The sequence below is a fragment of the Anthonomus grandis genome, chromosome 13 (genome assembly GCF_022605725.1).
Source record: "Anthonomus grandis grandis chromosome 13, icAntGran1.3, whole genome shotgun sequence".
Lineage (NCBI taxonomy): Eukaryota > Metazoa > Arthropoda > Insecta > Coleoptera > Curculionidae > Anthonomus > Anthonomus grandis.
The window spans coordinates 9,598,136-9,616,723 of NC_065558.1; the positions used below are offsets into that span (position 1 = coordinate 9,598,136).

At 36.2% G+C, this 18,588-nt stretch overlaps 1 protein-coding gene across 4 annotated transcripts in view; it reads right to left on the bottom strand.

Annotated features, from left to right (window-relative positions):
* LOC126743476 (chromodomain-helicase-DNA-binding protein 7-like) overlaps nucleotides 1-18,588 on the bottom strand; it is a 52,489-nt gene that overhangs the window by 31,337 nt on the left and 2,564 nt on the right. For 3 of the 4 annotated variants that reach the window (XM_050450577.1, XM_050450575.1, XM_050450574.1), the window contains exons 2-7: nucleotides 15,515-15,743; nucleotides 14,949-15,307; nucleotides 10,741-14,492; nucleotides 5,078-7,881; nucleotides 1,806-2,089; nucleotides 1,666-1,755 (exon numbers count right to left, since the gene is read on the bottom strand). In XM_050450577.1, coding sequence (XP_050306534.1) covers nucleotides 1,666-1,755; nucleotides 1,806-2,089; nucleotides 5,078-7,881; nucleotides 10,741-14,492; nucleotides 14,949-15,307; nucleotides 15,515-15,691 — 7,466 coding nt within the window. In that variant the 5' untranslated portion in view covers nucleotides 15,692-15,743. The remainder of the gene's footprint in view (nucleotides 1-1,665; nucleotides 1,756-1,805; nucleotides 2,090-5,077; nucleotides 7,882-10,740; nucleotides 14,493-14,948; nucleotides 15,308-15,514; nucleotides 15,744-18,588) is intronic. The other variant, XM_050450576.1, reaches the window with a different exon arrangement.

Consider the following 18,588-nt stretch of genomic DNA (forward strand, 5'->3'; position numbering starts at 1 on the left):
TTTTAATCTTAAAATTGACATTTTACCTCCAGTTGTCTATGACCGAGCAATGTTTAATAATTTAAAAAGAAAATCAATAACATTTATTCCCATGTGCACACTTTCGCATAAAACAATAAAAGGCATGGTTGTACTTCATTTGCAAATAAAAATATTCCTCAATGTATGCAAGCGTTTTCCAAAAGAATAATCAACTAAATTTGAATTCAACATTACATTTCATGTTAACCATTGCAGATATTAAATTTAAAAAAATGTACTCATTAGAAAAATTTTTATGCTTTAAGGTTTTTTAAGACTTTATGAACATTTCTGTTTAAAAAAAGTTAAACCAAACAAAATTCCACAAAGAATCACCCTCGAAATTTTGGTAGTTCTACCATAATGAGACTGTATAAGTGTTTTTGTGTTTGTAAATCATGTTGAGCTTGTGTCACTATAATTTTGTTAAATTTAAAATTAACCAAGAGACTAACGGCATAAAAAAATAGATATAAAGTGAGAGTAAGCCAAATCAATAACCAATATTTGTGATGTTGGGCTTTCTTAGACTAAATACCCGTTTCTTATAAATCGATTGTTTTTTAATATTATTATTTTAAATAATAGTTTAGTATGCCGTTCAAAACGGTTATAATTTACTTAAAAGGTCCAAAATATATCTTTTTCTAAATATAAAATGAATGAATGCATCTTGGAATTAGATGTGTCTAAAAAGTGTCAAAATAAATTATTTAATGGGTGTTTTCTAATACTTAAGTAAAATAAAAAATTAATTCATAAGTCTATCTGAAGTGCCATAATGAACTAGAATTTGATCAAAAGGTAAAATTTAGTATCAAGTGCCGTACCGGTTTTTGTGAATCCTTTCGTTTATTTATGAGAATGAGCGTTTTTTTACAAAACTAGGCTATAATATGATGGGATTTCGGAAATCAACCTAGTTTTGGTCAACATGTGATCCTTGATTAGAAATGGCTCCCCATTAAGATTAATTGAAAAAATAGAGAATACTTACAATTTTTTAGGGTGCTCTCTTAAATTAAAAAAACAAATATGTTTTGACACAATCTAATCCCAAGATCCATTTAATAAAGGCGGTATTTCATAATAGGAAGCATTTGATCTATTGTTACATGCCAATGCTCTTTTTGTATACTACCACTATTACTCACAATTTTATACTAAAAATCCCATCATATTCGTAGAATTTAATAAAAGCCATCTGAAACCAAGTTCACTGAAAAATCAACGCTTGTAAATTGTCATTCTCATATATAAGTAGAATTAAAAAGGATTTTGGGGACCAAAATACTTAAGCTAGACCGAAATAATGTTTCCGTTTTATATAAATTTATATGGAAACATTATTTACCGCCAACCTCCACTATTAGTATATAAAAATGATTATGAAAAAGCAATAAGCTGTAACAAGAATTATTGTTAACAATCTAGATGAAAAAGCATTGGCATGACAAGAAAAAGCATCGTGCAATAGAACTGACATTAAAAGCTGGTTCTAAAAATAGCAATAATTATTCGAATTAACAGAATTGAATATAGTCAAATATCCTTACCTTAAGTGGTTTTTACAATAATTTGTATCTGTCTTTTGGTCATTGTCTTTCTTATTAAAAAATAAAAATATATAGAGAAAAATCTTACCTGGCTGGTTCTCCGTCAACGATCTGCTGAGCCAAGTCACCGATTATTTCATGCTTGATGTAGTAAAGCAACCTTACTCGTAAAAGAACCCTAAAACAAGCATTTTTATTTAAAAATCTCAAACGCAAATAAGATCTTACTTATTAGCGTGACGACCGAGATGCTTTTTGTAATTACTCTCCAAAAATATGTCGCCGTCGTACTTTTCGTCTTTGCTCCAATGGTTAGGGTCGGTGAGGGCCGCATGTGTTGTATTCTTACACGGTTTTTTCTTGTGTTTATTTCGGATTCCTCGAGGAACCGGGTCTTTAAGTCCCTGATGGTTTCTCGAGATTTTTTGTTCGCCTTCGGTCGGCGAGATTAAGTCCCATATAAAATTGCGGATTTTCTCGTCTCCTTTGTAAAATCGGAGGCAAAATAGCAGCTGGAAAATAGTGAGAAAAATAGTGTTACAGAGGTACCAAAATGTGTATATCAAACAAGAAAAATTGTTTCGTCATTATATTTGGAAGAGGGGTGGACTAGATTTTAATTCGAACTTAAATCACGATAATCTCACAATGCTTTGAGTGGAAAAGTACCTACTAATCACTTAAATGACTCCAGACGTGCAGCCATTACTATTTATTTGAATTGGTTCAACAACTGAACATAACACACAATTAAAATAAAAACAGCTTAGAAAAATAATATATTTTTCAAGACTTCTACAGAAGTAACATCAAAGACAAAGACTCTTTCAGTAAACACTCCTTTGGAGAGACTATATTTTTTTAGCTTTCGCAAGAATTAAATTCAAAAGTCTACAAAAATGTTAAATGGTTGATAAAATGTTGAGAAGAGACTTCTAATAAAGGTTTCATTTAGGAGATAATAGAAATAATTTTTAGACTTTTTATTAATTATTTTTACTTTAAATTAAACTTAAAGTTTAAGTTCAATCCAGATATATTAACAGCCTGGAATTTGTTGGACTTTGTCTATTCTAGAGAAAATTATAATTTTCTGACAAAAATCTAAAAAAGGAGAAACACTACTATCTCAAAAACCTTCTGAGTTAGAGCAAGTTTTGTCACTTAACATCCAAAAGCCATTCAATTTGAAGGTTTGAAAGTCATATTGGAGCATCAAGGTTTTTATTTATAAGCGACCATTTTTGGTCATAACTTGAGAACCAATATGATTTTCTCCAAATTTCTTAAAGTCAGAATAGAGCAACTCCTGAGGATGAATTTGAATGTAGAAATGTGATTATGGGTTAAATATTTTGTTAGCTAGAAGCACTTCGGTCAAAGAACCTTTAAGTTTTCATTTCTCTTGGTAATATTTTCATGACAAGTTGGAAAATTCTCAATAGGATTTGACTCCATAAAAGCGTGTTTCTTTCCAAATAATTTTATATGAGAACGGTTTTTCTACCTCAAAAACTTTTTAGTTAAAACCAAATTTGTCACGCAACGTCCAAGAGCCACTCAGTTTGAAGGTTTCAAACTTATATTGAATCATCAAAATATTTATCTATTACCAGACATTTTTGTCATAACTTGGAACTATTTGGAATATTTTCATAATTCTTTGACATCAGAATTGAAGAATTTCCTAGGATGGATTGATTTTAAGTGAAATATTTGGGTAGTTAGAACCATTTTCAGGTCAGGGAACCTTTTTGCTCATTTCTTTTCACCATGTTTTCACTTATTCTGAAGATAATTTCAAGAAAAGTTGGAATATTCTCAATAGGATTTTACTCCATGAAAACGCGTTTCTTTACCAAAAATTTTATATAAGAACGATTCCTGTCACTCAAAACCTTTCTGAGTTAGAGCCGATTTTGTCACTCAAAGTCCAAGAGCCCCTCAATTTGATGTCTTTGACATATCAAACTCATATTGAAGTATCAAAATTGTTACTTACAACTGATGAATAATCACATGTCAATAATGCCTGTATATTTTTATTTTTTTTCCGGCAGTTAAAATTTTGGAAATTAGACTGCTTAAAAACTGTTTAAATCCTGAAGATATAATCTTACATTTGGAACTTTTGTCAATTATTGGAAAATGATAAGCCTCTATTTGAACATTTTCTAAATTTCTTCCAAGTTGTTGAAATATTAAGGTCAATAAAAAAATAAGCATTTTTTGATTAAATCTGTTAACTAGCAAATATCAAAAATGTCCTCTCATTTATGAAGTAAATAAATACAAATATTTCATTCATCAAAAATCATTTTTTCGGGCAATTGACGCCTGTACACAATTGAAATCAAGATGTACATCCAACTTCCTGGAATTAAAAATCATTGGCCTTATTAATTACTTGAAAGGAAATGCCAAAATTTTATGGAAAATTCAATTCAATAACATGAAAGGTGCAAAAACATTATAACTTGAATAACAGATGACATTCTATCCTATATCTCTCTGAGGCAGTTAGGGTAAAGTTAAATGATACGAAAACTTCTTATAACTGCTTGATGTACCATTAGAGGTTTAATCTGCAATTTTTGATAATAGATGATATACAGTCATATAGACGATTGATGGACTTATTACGCTTCGAGAAAAAGGACTATCTAGCCACCAGATCGGCTATAGTTTACCAAATCACTGAACTAAACAGAAAAAAATAAGATTCTAGAAAAATCAAAGACTTACTTTGTATTTATCTAGAGCTTCATATAAACCACTGACAAAACTCTGTCCCGAGTGCCGAAACACTAAAAATAATGGGAAGTAGAAGAAACGCTACTCGCACTCAAGCCTAAATAACTAAAGAACAATTTATTTACCGAGATTTTTCATGTCATCTCCATTGACAAATAATTAAATTCTGACTTCCTCTTAAAAATATATTTTACCTCTTTGGATATTATTAAGAGCTTTAATCGAAAATTTTCGATATTGCATGACAAATTTAGTCATAGTTTTACACTTCCAGATACATTTATATTATTCACCTTTGTATCGGCTATATCGGCTTTCCTAGATTTCCTTCCCTATACTACACAAAAAAAAATCACTTATTATTTATCAGTATCAGACAGATTTTCCAATATTTGAGAAAGAAAATTTAAATTGCCTGTAGGATTATTCAAAAATAGAAAATCATTTTATTTCAAGTGACTCATCTGAAACCGACAAAATCAATAGCTAATAAATCACCCATTTCTTCCACAAAAAGATTTTATAGTTATCCAAAGGTACTGCATAAAAAAGACTACTCTTTCGTCTGCAACTAAAGAAATCATCCTTATTATCCTAAACTAAATGTTTGTAATACTATAAGGAAATTTTCAAAACATAATTAAATTGCTCAATTTATTTATTCATACTTATAAAGGGCTGCCACATACGTAAGAGTTGACAAACCAAGACCTATGGTGAGCCAACATTTCAAATTCAATACTTACAATAACTCTGGCACAATCTTCAACGTCCTGCTCCTTCCATCCTTTCCTCAGTTGAGAATTCTGCAGTATCTCTTGCCAGCGGCCCCACTCGTAAGTCAACAAGCCCCTCTCCACCATAAAGCATTCCCGTCTGGACCAACTTCCGTAAACCATCTCTCCCTTTTCGCCTTCTCGCGGATAATAATCGTCACTTCTCAATTTCCTCTTCTTCAACTTATTCCTTTTGCTTTCCCTCAAATTCGGGTCGCCATCTGAATCGTCCGAGCTCTCAAGCTCGGACATGTCCAAAGCGCTCTCGTCGTGGCCGTATCTTTTAATCTGGGTGCGTCTTCGCGGTTCCGCTAGCACCAAATCCTCCGTTTCATCTTTTTCGGTTGTGTCAATGTCCGCCTTTCTAGCCCATTTGTTCCAGAAGTCCGGATCGTCTAAATCGATATCGGATCTGCTCGCGCTAGACGCGAAACTTGCCTTGGAGAAGGTCGATCCTTTTTCGGACTCCATCGTGATAACTTGCGTTCTCCTGGCTAATATTACGTCGATATCCTCCTCGCAAAACTTATCCCCGTCGTTTTCCTCGTCCAGTAAAGCTCCGTAGGCACCTTTTTTCAGTAAATCTTCAATTTCTTTTTTACTGAGCTGTCTATTACCCGAACCCTTTTCCCCTTGGCTGGTGTTCATGCTTTGCAAAATGGCTTTATCCAAACCTAACTTAAGCGATGCCTTATCAAACATTTCTCTTTCGTAAGTGTTTCTGCAAAGCAACCGGTAAATTTTAACCATTTTTTGCTGACCGATTCGGTGACATCTTGCTTGGGCTTGTAGATCGTTTTGAGGATTCCAGTCACTGTCGTAGATTATAACAGTATCGGCTGCCGTAAGATTAATTCCCAATCCTCCGGCTTTAGTACATAACAGGAACACGAATCTATCAGAGTCCGGTTTGGAGAATCGATCTATAGCAGCTTGTCTCAAATTCCCCCTGATCCTACCGTCGATTCTTTCAAAGGGGTATTTCCTGAATAACAAGTAATCCTCGAGAATATCCAGACACTTGACCATCTGACTGAATATTAAGACCCTATGGCCGTTTGATTTTAATTTTGGCAACAGTTTGTCTATTAAAACCATTTTACCACTCGAATTAATAAGCGCCTTATAATAAGCGTCGGGATCCTCTCCGTTTTGCTGCTTAAAATCGTACTGGATCTGATCCTCCGCGCCATTGAGTAAATATGGATGGATGCAGCATTTTCGCAATTCCATCATGGTGTTCATGAGATTCGGTATGTTGGAGTATGTGGTGCCTTTGGTGAGGAAAGAGAAATTACGTTCCAAAATACCTCTGTAGTACTTCTTTTGGATATTTGTCAGTTCGACTTCTACAACGGTTTCCTCTTTTGGTGCAAGTGATTTTTCCACGTCTTCTTTAAGTCTCCTTAACATCATGGGTTTAAGTAGGACTTGCAGCTTCTGCACCTCCTGTTCATTTTTAAGGGAGCCAAACTCTTTAAGAAAAGCGTCTTGTTTAGAAAACTGAGCTGGTTCCAAGAAGTTAAGCAAGGAAAACAGTTCGTTAACGTTGTTTTGCAACGGAGTCCCCGAAAGTAAAACTCGATGTTCTAAACTTAATTGACGCAACCCTTCTAGTAATTTACAATTGCGATTCTTTAATCTGTGTGCCTCGTCTATCACGCACAATTTCCAATTGAAACCTTTTAAATCGGCAAAATCTGTAACGATAATTTCAAAAGTGGTTATTAAGATATTAAACTTGGTGATATCTTTTATGTGTTGTCCCTTGTCATTCTTATAAAACATCTCGTATTCTTGTATCATGTTACGGCTAACGGCTGAACCGTGGTACACTATAACGTTCATATCCGTCCAGCTCTCGATCTCACGTTGCCAATTTGGTATTGTGGATAAAGGAGCTATAACAAGGAACGGACCCCTTATACCGTACTCCCATACTGAGTTTATAAATGTCAAACTTTGAATGGTTTTGCCCAGACCCATTTCGTCTGCCAATATGCAATTTCGACCGTTGTACCAAGAGAAAAGTAGCCAATTTAATCCTTCCAGCTGATATTCCCTAAGGCTGTTTCCTCCCTTGTAAATTGGAGATTTTTCCAGTTTAGTCCAGGCGTCCGGAGAAGGTTTCTTTTTGATCTTCCATTTATCTTTTGGGGGTATTTTCGCAAACTTTTCATACAGTTCTATCTTTAATGGGTCAACGTCTTCTTCTAGTTCCCAGGTGCAGTCTTCATATTGTAACGATCTCCACTTTATCAAATAATGTTTCACTACTTCCCCTGTGGCTGGATCGGTGTGCTCAGACACATCTAATACTCTATCGACTTCAACATAGTCCGGATTAAACGGTTCCTCGTCAAGTGCTTCGAAAATGTTAAGCATCTGCGCTTGTTTCTGCTTAAATCGTTTAATTTTATTGCCAATACGTTTATCCCCTTTAAATAGTTCATCTTCAGTCTTCCATTCGCAGTGCAAATACGAGAAATTTCTGTATTTTACGTAATACTCTTCTACTTCCACCTCTTTGGATTCTTCCCCTTCGGGTTTAGGCTCCTCGTCCGCTTTCGGTTTTTTCTCCTCGCCTTCGTCATCAGGGTCCTTTTCTTCGTCATTCTCTTCACCTTTTTCTTTTGGTTCAGCATCAAGGTCGACCTCTTTTTTAGTTTCGGTGTTTTCCACTTTCATTTCTTTCTTAACGAAACGTGACGCCAAAACGTATTGGACTACCATTGAATCGTCGTCGGATGTGTTCACGTAGACATAGTTCATACCTGAAACCAACGTATTTTTTATGTATTACTTATGTACAGGTAGTACTACTAAATCTTCTCCCAACTTACTGTGGGGAAAGAACAAAACGAAAAGCGTTGGTTTCAAAGATATACAGAGTGGGCCATTTTAATATTTGCTTCTAAATTGCTCCAAAAGTAAGCGAGATACAGAAAAATGTTTAAGACCGAAGTTGTTTAGGATAGAGGAGGACATGAGGAGGTCATTTTGACCTTGGGGTCGTTTTTCAAGGTCAGAGTAATTTTTTTAAATTGGAACCTCTATTTTTTGTAGCGGATTCGAAAAGAGCCGAAAACTACGTTTAATTTGCTTTGCTATAGTAACCTTGAAAAGGTCAAATCACGGTCAAATTACAAAAATTTACAATTGATTGGTAAGAAGGTATTTTAAAAGGAAAGTTATGAAATCAATTCATGTCAGTTATGATTAAGAACCCCGTTTTGGTCGTTTTTTTTCGTTCGTTTCTATTGCCAATATTTGAGACTGTAAAAATCCTAGTTACACTATTATGTAGTCCACAACTCTAGTAACATATCTTTGTGTGACTGAATAAGTACTTTTTCCATTCAAAGATTTTCTGATATGAATTAATTTTCTCAATAAGACCTTCGTCCTTACTTTTAGTTAGCATAAAGACCGAAAACGCTTTTTTGCTGCAATTTGATTTCTTTGAACATTTTTCTGAGCAACACACCCACATTCTCCTTGTTGAAAAGCGAGTGTGGCAAGTACTTCAGCTATGAATAAAGAAATTAACTAACAAATATTAGGGCTTAAAAGTTAAAATTAATATAAAACATTCTGTAACTTCAACTAAAACTACATTTTCATAAAAAAAGCTTTTAAAGACTCTATATTTTTTATTAAAAAACTAGGGCTTTCTCAAAATAATAATTTATAGAGTAATATTTTATTGAATTAATAAAACAAATGAGTTTAGAGCAATGATTAAATATTTATATTTAAAAGGTTTAACGGCAAAAGAGTTAAGCTGGATAGCTTATGATAAATCAGAGCAGACGAATACCGTTCAGGACGTTGAGTTAAGTAATCAAAAGCCACAAGTGTTTCAAACGGTATCGTCATTTCAACTTAATAATAATATTGGAAATGAAAAAAATATCTGCAAGATGAGTGTCACGGTTGCTTTTGGAGCATATAGTATATAGGTATTATATATAGTATATAGGTAGGACTGTAGTGTTAGATGGGACCTTTTTACTTTTAATGCTAAAAATGTTACCGAAACGAAAAAAAAGTTGATTTTTCAGGCAAAGTCATGCCTCATGAATATACAAACGTCGATAACATTTTTTTTCTACTCTTGCTCTTCTTGAAATTCATCTTTCAATGAAGGGTCTTCACTCTTTTTCTTCTGTCCTCAGTCTTCTACTCATAATTTAATAATATATTTAATTTTATTTTTCATTTATGACTTATTTATTTATTTATTTTACACCTAGGTTATATATACACTTTAAGGAAAAGGAAATAAAATACATTATTAACTATGAGTAGAAGACTGAGGATTGGAAAAGAGAAAGTTAAGCCTTCCAAGAGGAAAAAGCAAATTAAAACTAATGCGAGAGCGAATTTTCGGACCATTGATCTGGCAAAGATTTCAAAATAGGATAAAAACCAAGAGCCCAACTTTCGCGAGGCTATTGATCTGTAAATACTATTTAAAGGAATACAAATTATTTTGCACTAATAAAATAATTTTGAGATTATCACGGACCTTGAATATCTCAGTTGTTGCACATCTACCAGTTTCTGCATGATTATGATATATTCATTTTAATAAGAAACCAATGTGAATTTTATTTATGAAATGTTCATTAATTACAATTTCACCCATTTAAGTATTATCTTGTTACTTTGCTAGTAACTTTTGAATGTCCCTTCCCGTTTTTATTTTCTGTGCACTTCTCTCAGTCTTTTCTGCAGGGAAATTCACAAAAAATCTTTTACATAACAAATTGTAAGACTTCAGCACATTTTACAATCAGAGTCCACACTACAAACAAACCTTCACAATAATTTCGATAACCAATAAAAAAAAACATGTTAAGTAAAGGAATCAAAGGTCCTAATTTACTTGGAGTGTACTTTTTTTTATTTTGCAACGAATTATTTATGGACAATATCAAAAGCGAACACAATATTTGTTTGTTTTGGTTTACGCAATAAGACCAAGTTACTCACTTGCTTTGTAATTGCAACCAAAAACTATTGGCAGAATTTTTTTTTAAACAAAAAAGTTGACCTCCAATGCACCAAAAACTGTTACGGGCTATAAAACCTGTTTGACAGTTCGATTGCACGCAATCATCAATAAAAGTGTGTTGGAATGATAACAGTAAACAGTTACTGGAGTGTAGAATAGATGACAAACTACCAAAAAAATTAAGGGATCCCATCTTACTCTACTTTCATTTCATTTAAAGAAAAGAAGTGCGTTTTGTCCATGATTATGCAGCAAAGCAGATGTGCTCAGTTTCAATGGCTAAAAATGAACAGAACTGAAATTTGAGTTGATAGACCTTTTACCCTTATACCCATCTGCATATTCAATAGATCTGGCCTCGAGTGACGTGGGTTTTCCTGAGTGTGATTTCCAAAAAAAAAAATGTTAAAAATGAAAACGTTTTACATCAAATGACCAGGTCATTGCTCAAACAAACGTTTTATAATTATACTTTTCTAAAAACTTACAAACAGTTGGAGCGTCGTCAAAGTGTAATGAAATAGAGAACACGTTTTTATAATTGTCTCTAAATATCTGCTCTCATAATAACAACTTTTAAATAAAAAACAAAACTTAATTATTTTCGACATACCTTTAGCAGGATCTTTGGATGAATCAAGAGGCGACTCCGGCGGCGCATCGTCTCCATCGTCCTTCAACGCATCCGACTTTTCCGCGTTCGATGACGACGATGATGAGGCGGCAGTTTGAACCGGCGTACTCGGAGCCATTATAATCGGTTTCTCCGGAACAGGAGGTTTCCGGGCTCTCGGTGTTGGTGGAGCATCGTCATCCGAGAACCTCAATATAACATCGTCAACGTATTTCTTTCTTTGGGTATTCCGTGCCGATCGTCGCTTATTCGAACTATCGTCCTCCACCGGTGGAGAGGGTGGTGGTGTTGTCACAAGATCCTCGCCCTCCCCGTCAGACTCATGAGCCGCTTTTCGTCCACGTCCGCGTTTAGTACTCGTTTTGCTTCGCGCTTTAGAACTGACGACCTTTTTAGAACCCCGCGGTGGTTTTCTTGATCTCTTGGGCATTTCGCATATTTCCTCATCAGATTTCGTTTCGTCAAAAGCATATTCGTCTCTCTTCGATTCGTCTCCGGACTCCGGCAACAGAGGGCCGTCCGCTGGCGTTTGGGAATCCGCTTGCATCTCCTCCGGTTCGTCCACGTCTAGTTTTGTCGAATCTGACAAGCTAGACTCGGGTTTATCCGTGGCGTCCTGCTTGGCCTCCGCTTCTTCAGAAGAATGTTTCTCAGGAGTCGAATGTTGCGAGCTATCGATGGTTTTATTGCTGGACTCCTCAAAGTCGCTCGAGGCGTCCATTCCTTCATGCTGCTTCTTTTTTCTGACGTATTTCCGTTTCACCCTCGGTTCCTGGGTGTCTTTGGGCTCGCGCTTTTTGCGCTCTTTAGGAGTCTTGGGCTCCTTAGGGGTTTTCGGCTCTCTAGGCTTATTAGGATCCTTGGGTTTGCGTCCACGTTTCTTTCCCTCTTCAGCCACCTGTTCCATAGCAAAATCCATAAATTCGGACATTTCGCTGGACGGCAGATTTAAGCCAGCTCCAGGTGTTACAAAATCTTCCGAAACAGGTAATTGTTGTTGAATTAAAGCGGGGGCTGCCACCGTACTTACGGGACTATGATCGTTTTCCATTAAAGCCTTTTCAGATTTCTTAACCCTCGGTTTTCTACCTGCTTTACCACGTCCCCTACCGGTAGTACTGGTGACTTGTGGACTATCGATCATGGGCAAGGTAAACATGGAACTTTGTAAGATACACTGCGATCCGCCGTTGCACTGCTCAGTAGCCTCGTGATGCCCTAATATATTTAGCTTCTCTTGTAAATTAATGATTTTTTCTTGGGTTTCTGAGTTGGGCGGCATACAGTATAACTCTTGTAGCTGTTGTTGCAAGGCGGCGCGTTCTTGTTGGTGACTGATGGGTTGTTGAAAAGCCGGCACTGTTTCTTGTCCCATATGACCCATCATTGTCATGCCTTGATGATTTATGCCTCCCATACTGCTTGGGATCATTTGGGGTTGCCCTGGGCGTGTCCCAGGCATACCATTAGAACCCTGCATACCCATGGGTGGGTTTTCGTATACGTTTGAAGAGATTTTGGGCATGGAATTGGTGACGTCTGGAGGCAACGGAGTTTGCTGCGGTGGCGGTTGAACAGTGGCGTTCATATTGTTTTGATTCGGTTGTGGATTTAAAGGTTGAGTTGGATTTTGATCTGCGACCACTGGCATTGCGGGAAGACTGCCGCTATGATTCGAGTTACTTTCTTGGTGTTCCATATCTGGAAGATTTGTCGGATTTGAAGTGAAACTTTGCTCTTGACTGTTCTGGTCGACAACGGGAGATGGAACGTTTTCAGCTGGTTTGCTTGCAGGTTGAGGTACTGGAGAACTCACTGACCGAGTTGGTTCAAAAGTTGGAGTTGTTGTACGTTGATTATTTAATGTAGTAAAAGACTGAGTGGGAGATAAAGGCATCGCAACATTTTCGGGTTTAGGAGTCTTGCTCTCCGTAGAGTCTTGTTTAGAGAACATGTAATGATGGTTCTGAAAAGTGGGCGATTGCACATGGGGAGAACGACTCGCAGTTTCTTTAACAGCATCGGCTAAAGATTCTTGCGAAAGCGAGTTGTCTTGCGTGAAAGAGAAGTTGTTAGATTGCGCTAATTCTTCAATTTTATATCCGGTTTTTGACGGTTCCGGTTGGCTTTGGTACATTGTTGGAGTAGACACCCGATTAAATCCCGGAGAGTCGTAATTCCTTGTTTCCTGGGTAGAGGTGGCCGTCATGCCAGAATCGGAAACACTTCTGTTGTTATCCGGAAGACTTGTTTGTGGGTTTTGCTCATACGCAGTCGGCACGTTATCGTCAGTTGTTGATGTCGGGGTTGGGCTAGAGTTATGCGAAAATGTCGTGTGCGTTAAGCTAGAAATATCCTGGTCCTGATTAGTCGTACTACTGGGCATTTTGTCTGGCATGCTAGTTGTCGGGGACACTGGCGGAAACTCCGACGGTCGCGAGACTGGAAAGCTCGAATGCATTTGCTGACTAATATCGTCCCTATTTGGCGTTAATGCCCGATGCATTTCCGATTTTTCACTAACCATTGGAGACATTTCCAGTCGGGACTCTTTAGTACTGTACACCGGTGGGACGTTAGGCAGCGACACATTTGTAGAAGACGTCAATTGAGATTGAGTGGGCATTAACGGTTGACTCGGCGACATCGACTGACTTATAGGAATTTGATCAACGGTATTTGGAGGACCGTTCAAATTAGTTAAATGCATCTGAGTCTGCGGCCTAGGAGACTGCGGAGGCTGTTGCCAAGGATCCGCCATTTGGCTTCTCATTAAAGTATTCATCGAAGGCGACGCCGGATGTGCGGTGGGATGTCCCTGAGGTGGTATACCCAAATTTCGAGACTGATACGAGGAATAATCAGACATTCCCACGGTCGAAGGCGGAAGAACCATTTGTTCTAACGCCTGCAGTGTGCTTTGTTGCGAATAAGCGGGTACGGTGCTTTTTGGCGGCAAACTGGCCGTCGAACGCGGACTTAAATTAGATTGCGGCGGCATTTGCGGATGTTGCTGATGTGGCGACATGCTGGGCTTCGCGGGAGACATTACGGGTCTCGGCGATACCTGAGGCGCTTGAGGTCTCGGAGACATTTGCGGTCTCGGAGACATCTGAGGTGACAATTGTGGAAACGGCGCTCTGTATTGAGGGCTCGAATTACCGACCGGATTCGCGTGTTTAGCCGCGAACTGTTGTTGACTCGTCGGTTGCGGTTGCATGTCTACGGGTCGTTGAAGTGTTTGTAGCGTTTGGTGTGGCTGATTGTAATTCGGGACCATTCCGGCCGAATGTGGAATTGGATTTTGTGCCGCTGCTGTTTGGTGAGTTTGCATACCGGGATGGCTCACCGGATGCGGTTGACCGATGTGACCCGCGCTCGGTACCGCGCCTTGGTTCGGATGTCCCGTTGGGTGGGGCAGTGACTGGGAATGGGTCATTTGTGTGTATTGTTGATTTTGTATGTCCATCTGATGGTGGGTTTGTGGATACTGGTGATGATGCGGCATTCTTTGGTGGCCGTAGCCGCCGTAACTCTGATTGGGCGCCGTGCCTGGATAACCGGCGGCCTGGGGATAACCGTGAGATGTATGTCTTTGGGGGATTTGATAGGGAGTCTGGTGTGGTTGCTGCATCATCGGATGCTGCGTACTAGGAAATTGCTGCTTTTGTTCTTGTTGAAGTGGGTATCCTCCCATTGGTTGTTGTCTGTACTGACCCATTTGAGGATAACTAAGTAAATAAGAAGAAATAGCGTAATTTGATTGATTTTAAGCATTTTTGCTATGTAATGTCAAAAGCATATAAATTTATAGAATTGAAAATAAAAATACATATTTTATTCTGAATTGTAAATCATTATATGTACATTCATCAATCATTACTAGAAATTACAATATTACTAAGTAAAAAAATTATAGGAGTAAGATGTAATGCATGATAGTGAATTAAAGGCGCTGTTTTATAGTTTTGATGATAGAGTGCCGATATGTTGTACTTGTTTACTTTGTAGCAGGTTGTAATGTAATGTTATATTATTATAGCTGATACCAAAAGGATTGCTGATGTGTTTGCACAATATTTTAGATCGATTTTTACAAAATATACACCTATATATGCTATTTAAAAACCCTATATACCCTTTTTTGTAACAAACTAAAGAGAAAAAAACGGTGTCATCACGCTTACCGATGCATTCCCGGATATCCTGCTGCTGCAGCTGCCGCTGCATGTTGTCCCCATCCAGCCTGCATAGCGTTCGGATCGGCCATTGCGGCTCCGACTTGCATGTCAGACATCGAATACATGGTATCAGTGGCAGACTGATAGGGATACTGACCAGGGCCAGGGGGTGCTACTGGAGGCCTCGGCATTTGACGAGGTTGAGGTTGTCCGTAAGCCCCTCCAGGAGGTCCCATGGACGGTCTGCCGTCGGCACCTGTCGCGCCGTAACCTTGCGCGTACGCACTCTGCTGTGTATTAGGATCCATATGGGGAAATGAGGAGCTACTTGAGCCAAATGAAGCCAGTTTCTGAAGTGGTGAGTCCTGTAAAAGGACTGTCATGTAGATAGTTATAAACAATAGTTTTGCACACAGAAGCCTGTCTTTTAAATAGGGAGCAAATAATTACTAAAAATTGGTTTGTTCCAGCAATATAGGCCTCAAAGGTATTAGGAAAAAGATTCAATTCATTAATGATTTTTACAAAAGGTTCCATACTCATGTGCCACATTTTTTAATAAAGAGTTCTACCTGAGAATAAGCTGGCGGTGGCGGATAACTTTGTGGCGCATTTCTATCTCTCGGGGCGGCCTGGGGTCCGGTCACCGGAGGGCCGGAACGGTCAAGATGCACGGCCGTTCCCAGCTCGGGCAGACTTTCGAGCATTCCACTTCCATCTTCCCCAAACAAGTCTCCGTAGGAGTCCATCGCTTTAGACGGCACATTTCGTTTTTCTGCTGCTCATCTCATTGGGTCCTTTCTAAAACAATACGGTTCAATTTATAAAACACCTAATTTTCAAAAATTTTTCTTTGCACAAAATTAAAAACGGGAGTTTAAATAAAACAAAACTGTCAACCCAATACGACCACCCTAAAACTTATCACTACACTGATGATTTTAAAGACCAAGAAATGCCAATAAAAACATGTCATACATACTTTCTTACCCTACTTAATCAATTAGTTAAATTAACCTAATATCAATATTTCTAAAATTTTAGGAAACCCTCAAATCCTCCTTATTTTCATTTTATAATTACACTACATTTAATTTTACATTTTACAAATTAACAATCAGGCAGAAAAAAAATTACTGGGGATACAAAAACTCTTTAAAGTTAATCTATTAATACAAATTATTTCTAGAATCAAAACCATTTATTTAAAATTTATACCAAATGCTGATAGTGCTTCTCGATGGCTGCAATGAGGTGTTGGTATGAAGGCCAAAGGGGAAAAGCTATACGCTTATGCAATCAAAATACCATAAGCTATATAACTTTTCACCCTATGATCTTCATCAAATGTTTTCATCAGGATCCACTCTCCAACAAAGTAATAGCATAAAAATAAGAAATTTGGGCACTGTACAGTTAATACATACATAAAAACAAGGCCACAAATAAGGGTGCCAAATTGTTAATACCCGTAAATAAATGATAGACAAATATTATAAATTGTATCTAAATTTAAATACAGTAAGGGGGTGTTCTTCTCTACAACATTAATTTATATCTTCATATCTTCTTGGACCACTTTCATAAATATATAAAATCTTTTTTTTCAACTATTTAGATGTTGAGGCATAAGGCATTTTAGTTTTGTTCTGTGACTGTTTAACACCCAAACCAAACTAATCAAGAATCCAGCAAAATCTTTAGTTCTTTATTTTTGTTGCACCAAAAATTAAAATTCTTTTATTGTATAGGTATAAATAACTCACTTTTATAATAATATAAAAAAAAAACTTGCACCTGCTTACAAAACAGAGGCAACGCAAATCTTCCTCATTGAATACTCAATCGGAACTAAAATTATGATCCAATAATTTAATATTGATATTACAAATTTGCCAACCTGCTCAACTTACATTTAAAGGTAGGCAGGTTCTTAAGTTATAATTCTTGGTAGGTAAGATAAAATAATTTAAAAAAAGTACTTAGCTCTCCCTAAAAATATGCAAATTTTGGGTCATTTTATGACCCAAGTGGTTATTAGGGTTTTATTGCTGTCAAAATGGCGCAATCAGGTGGGCGCCAAGAAGGAATAAGTTGCCTGAACACATTTTTTTTTTTTTTTTTTTTTGAAAATAAGATTTTAATGCACTCTAACAGTCATGGAATTGATGTACTTTATTCAACATGATGATATAACATAATTTGGCACAATTTCTAGCTATCAAATTAAAGTTTAATGCTATACCTTATAAAATATGACTCACAAAACCATCAGTAATTATTCTTGTCAATTTTTTATTACTTTTACGTAAAAATTCTCTTCTGTTGAATTTGTCTTGCAAAAATTTACATAAGTGCAAATCAAATATGTAGCCCCAGAGTTATCTCTCCTTTTTACCCTTCTTTCTGGAGGTAGTTTTGATCATGTTTCAAATGAATTAAATGAACACCTTACAGAGTTTTAAACACTTTCAATTCATTTATTTTAAATAACCCTAATATAAAGAAATATAAGGACCAATATCTAAAGCTTACTCTAACTTACTCTAATGATCATATATATCTTAGTCTTAACTTAAAATATATATAACTTTGGGATGTCACCAATGTAAAATTTAAATAGTACTCTAAACAAGATAACTAAAATAGCAATTTATGGTCAATTGATGAAATTCTTCAGTAATTTAAATAACTATGTTTTTTAGATGTGTGGTAAATTGTTGAATTCATGATATAATGATATTTATTTTTGTTAGACTATTTTATATAACTACAGCATTTTAAACAATGTGTCCATGGTACAGGAAAACTAAAACTACACATACAAAAATACAAAAGCCCATATGTTGTGTCTACTTGGATCTTCCATTTGGAAAATTCAATCTGTAGTGCTGTTTCAGTTTAATAGTTAATTCTAAACCCTGATTGATGACTCAAAAACTGATTATTTAATGTTAAATTTTTTTCAGTACTTTTGGTATTAACTGGTTTTTAAATGTTATGAATTTAGGCAATATTTATGAGATTTGTTTAATTTTATTTTTTTAATTATAATCAGAATCATGGTTTATTGGTGTATGTGTACATCCAAGCAGGTAAAGAATGCAGATATATTTCCCTTAATATAAAGAAAACAATAATAATCATATAAAAAAAGATAGAACAATCAATATTTTAAGGTCTAAAAAGATAGAATTCTTTGTGTCTTATTGAAACTCAATTGAAGCTTCAGCTTTTCAACCAATCCTTGGCATCTCTCTATATCACTCCTGCCCTCGCCATGATATTTTCAACATTTTCTTTATATAGGGAGAGAGAGATATCATCAAAAATGAAAAATGGTATATGGATATGTAACTGGTAGAAAATTGTTAATAAAAATTGAAAGTAGTAATTGACTCAAGATAGATCCTTGTGGGATCAACTTCATCTACATTATGTGTGAAGAATTGCTAAGGTAAAAGTGAATACATAATTATATTTTTTCATATATAATATTAGTTTATTGAGTAGTGTGACATGAGAGACAGTCAAATATTAAACCAAAGCTAAAAAATTATAAGAGTTTTCATATCAATTTATGATGTTGGTAAATTAGTTGAGAATCTCCATTGTGGTATTTTTGCCTGTTTGAAGCCTGTTCTTG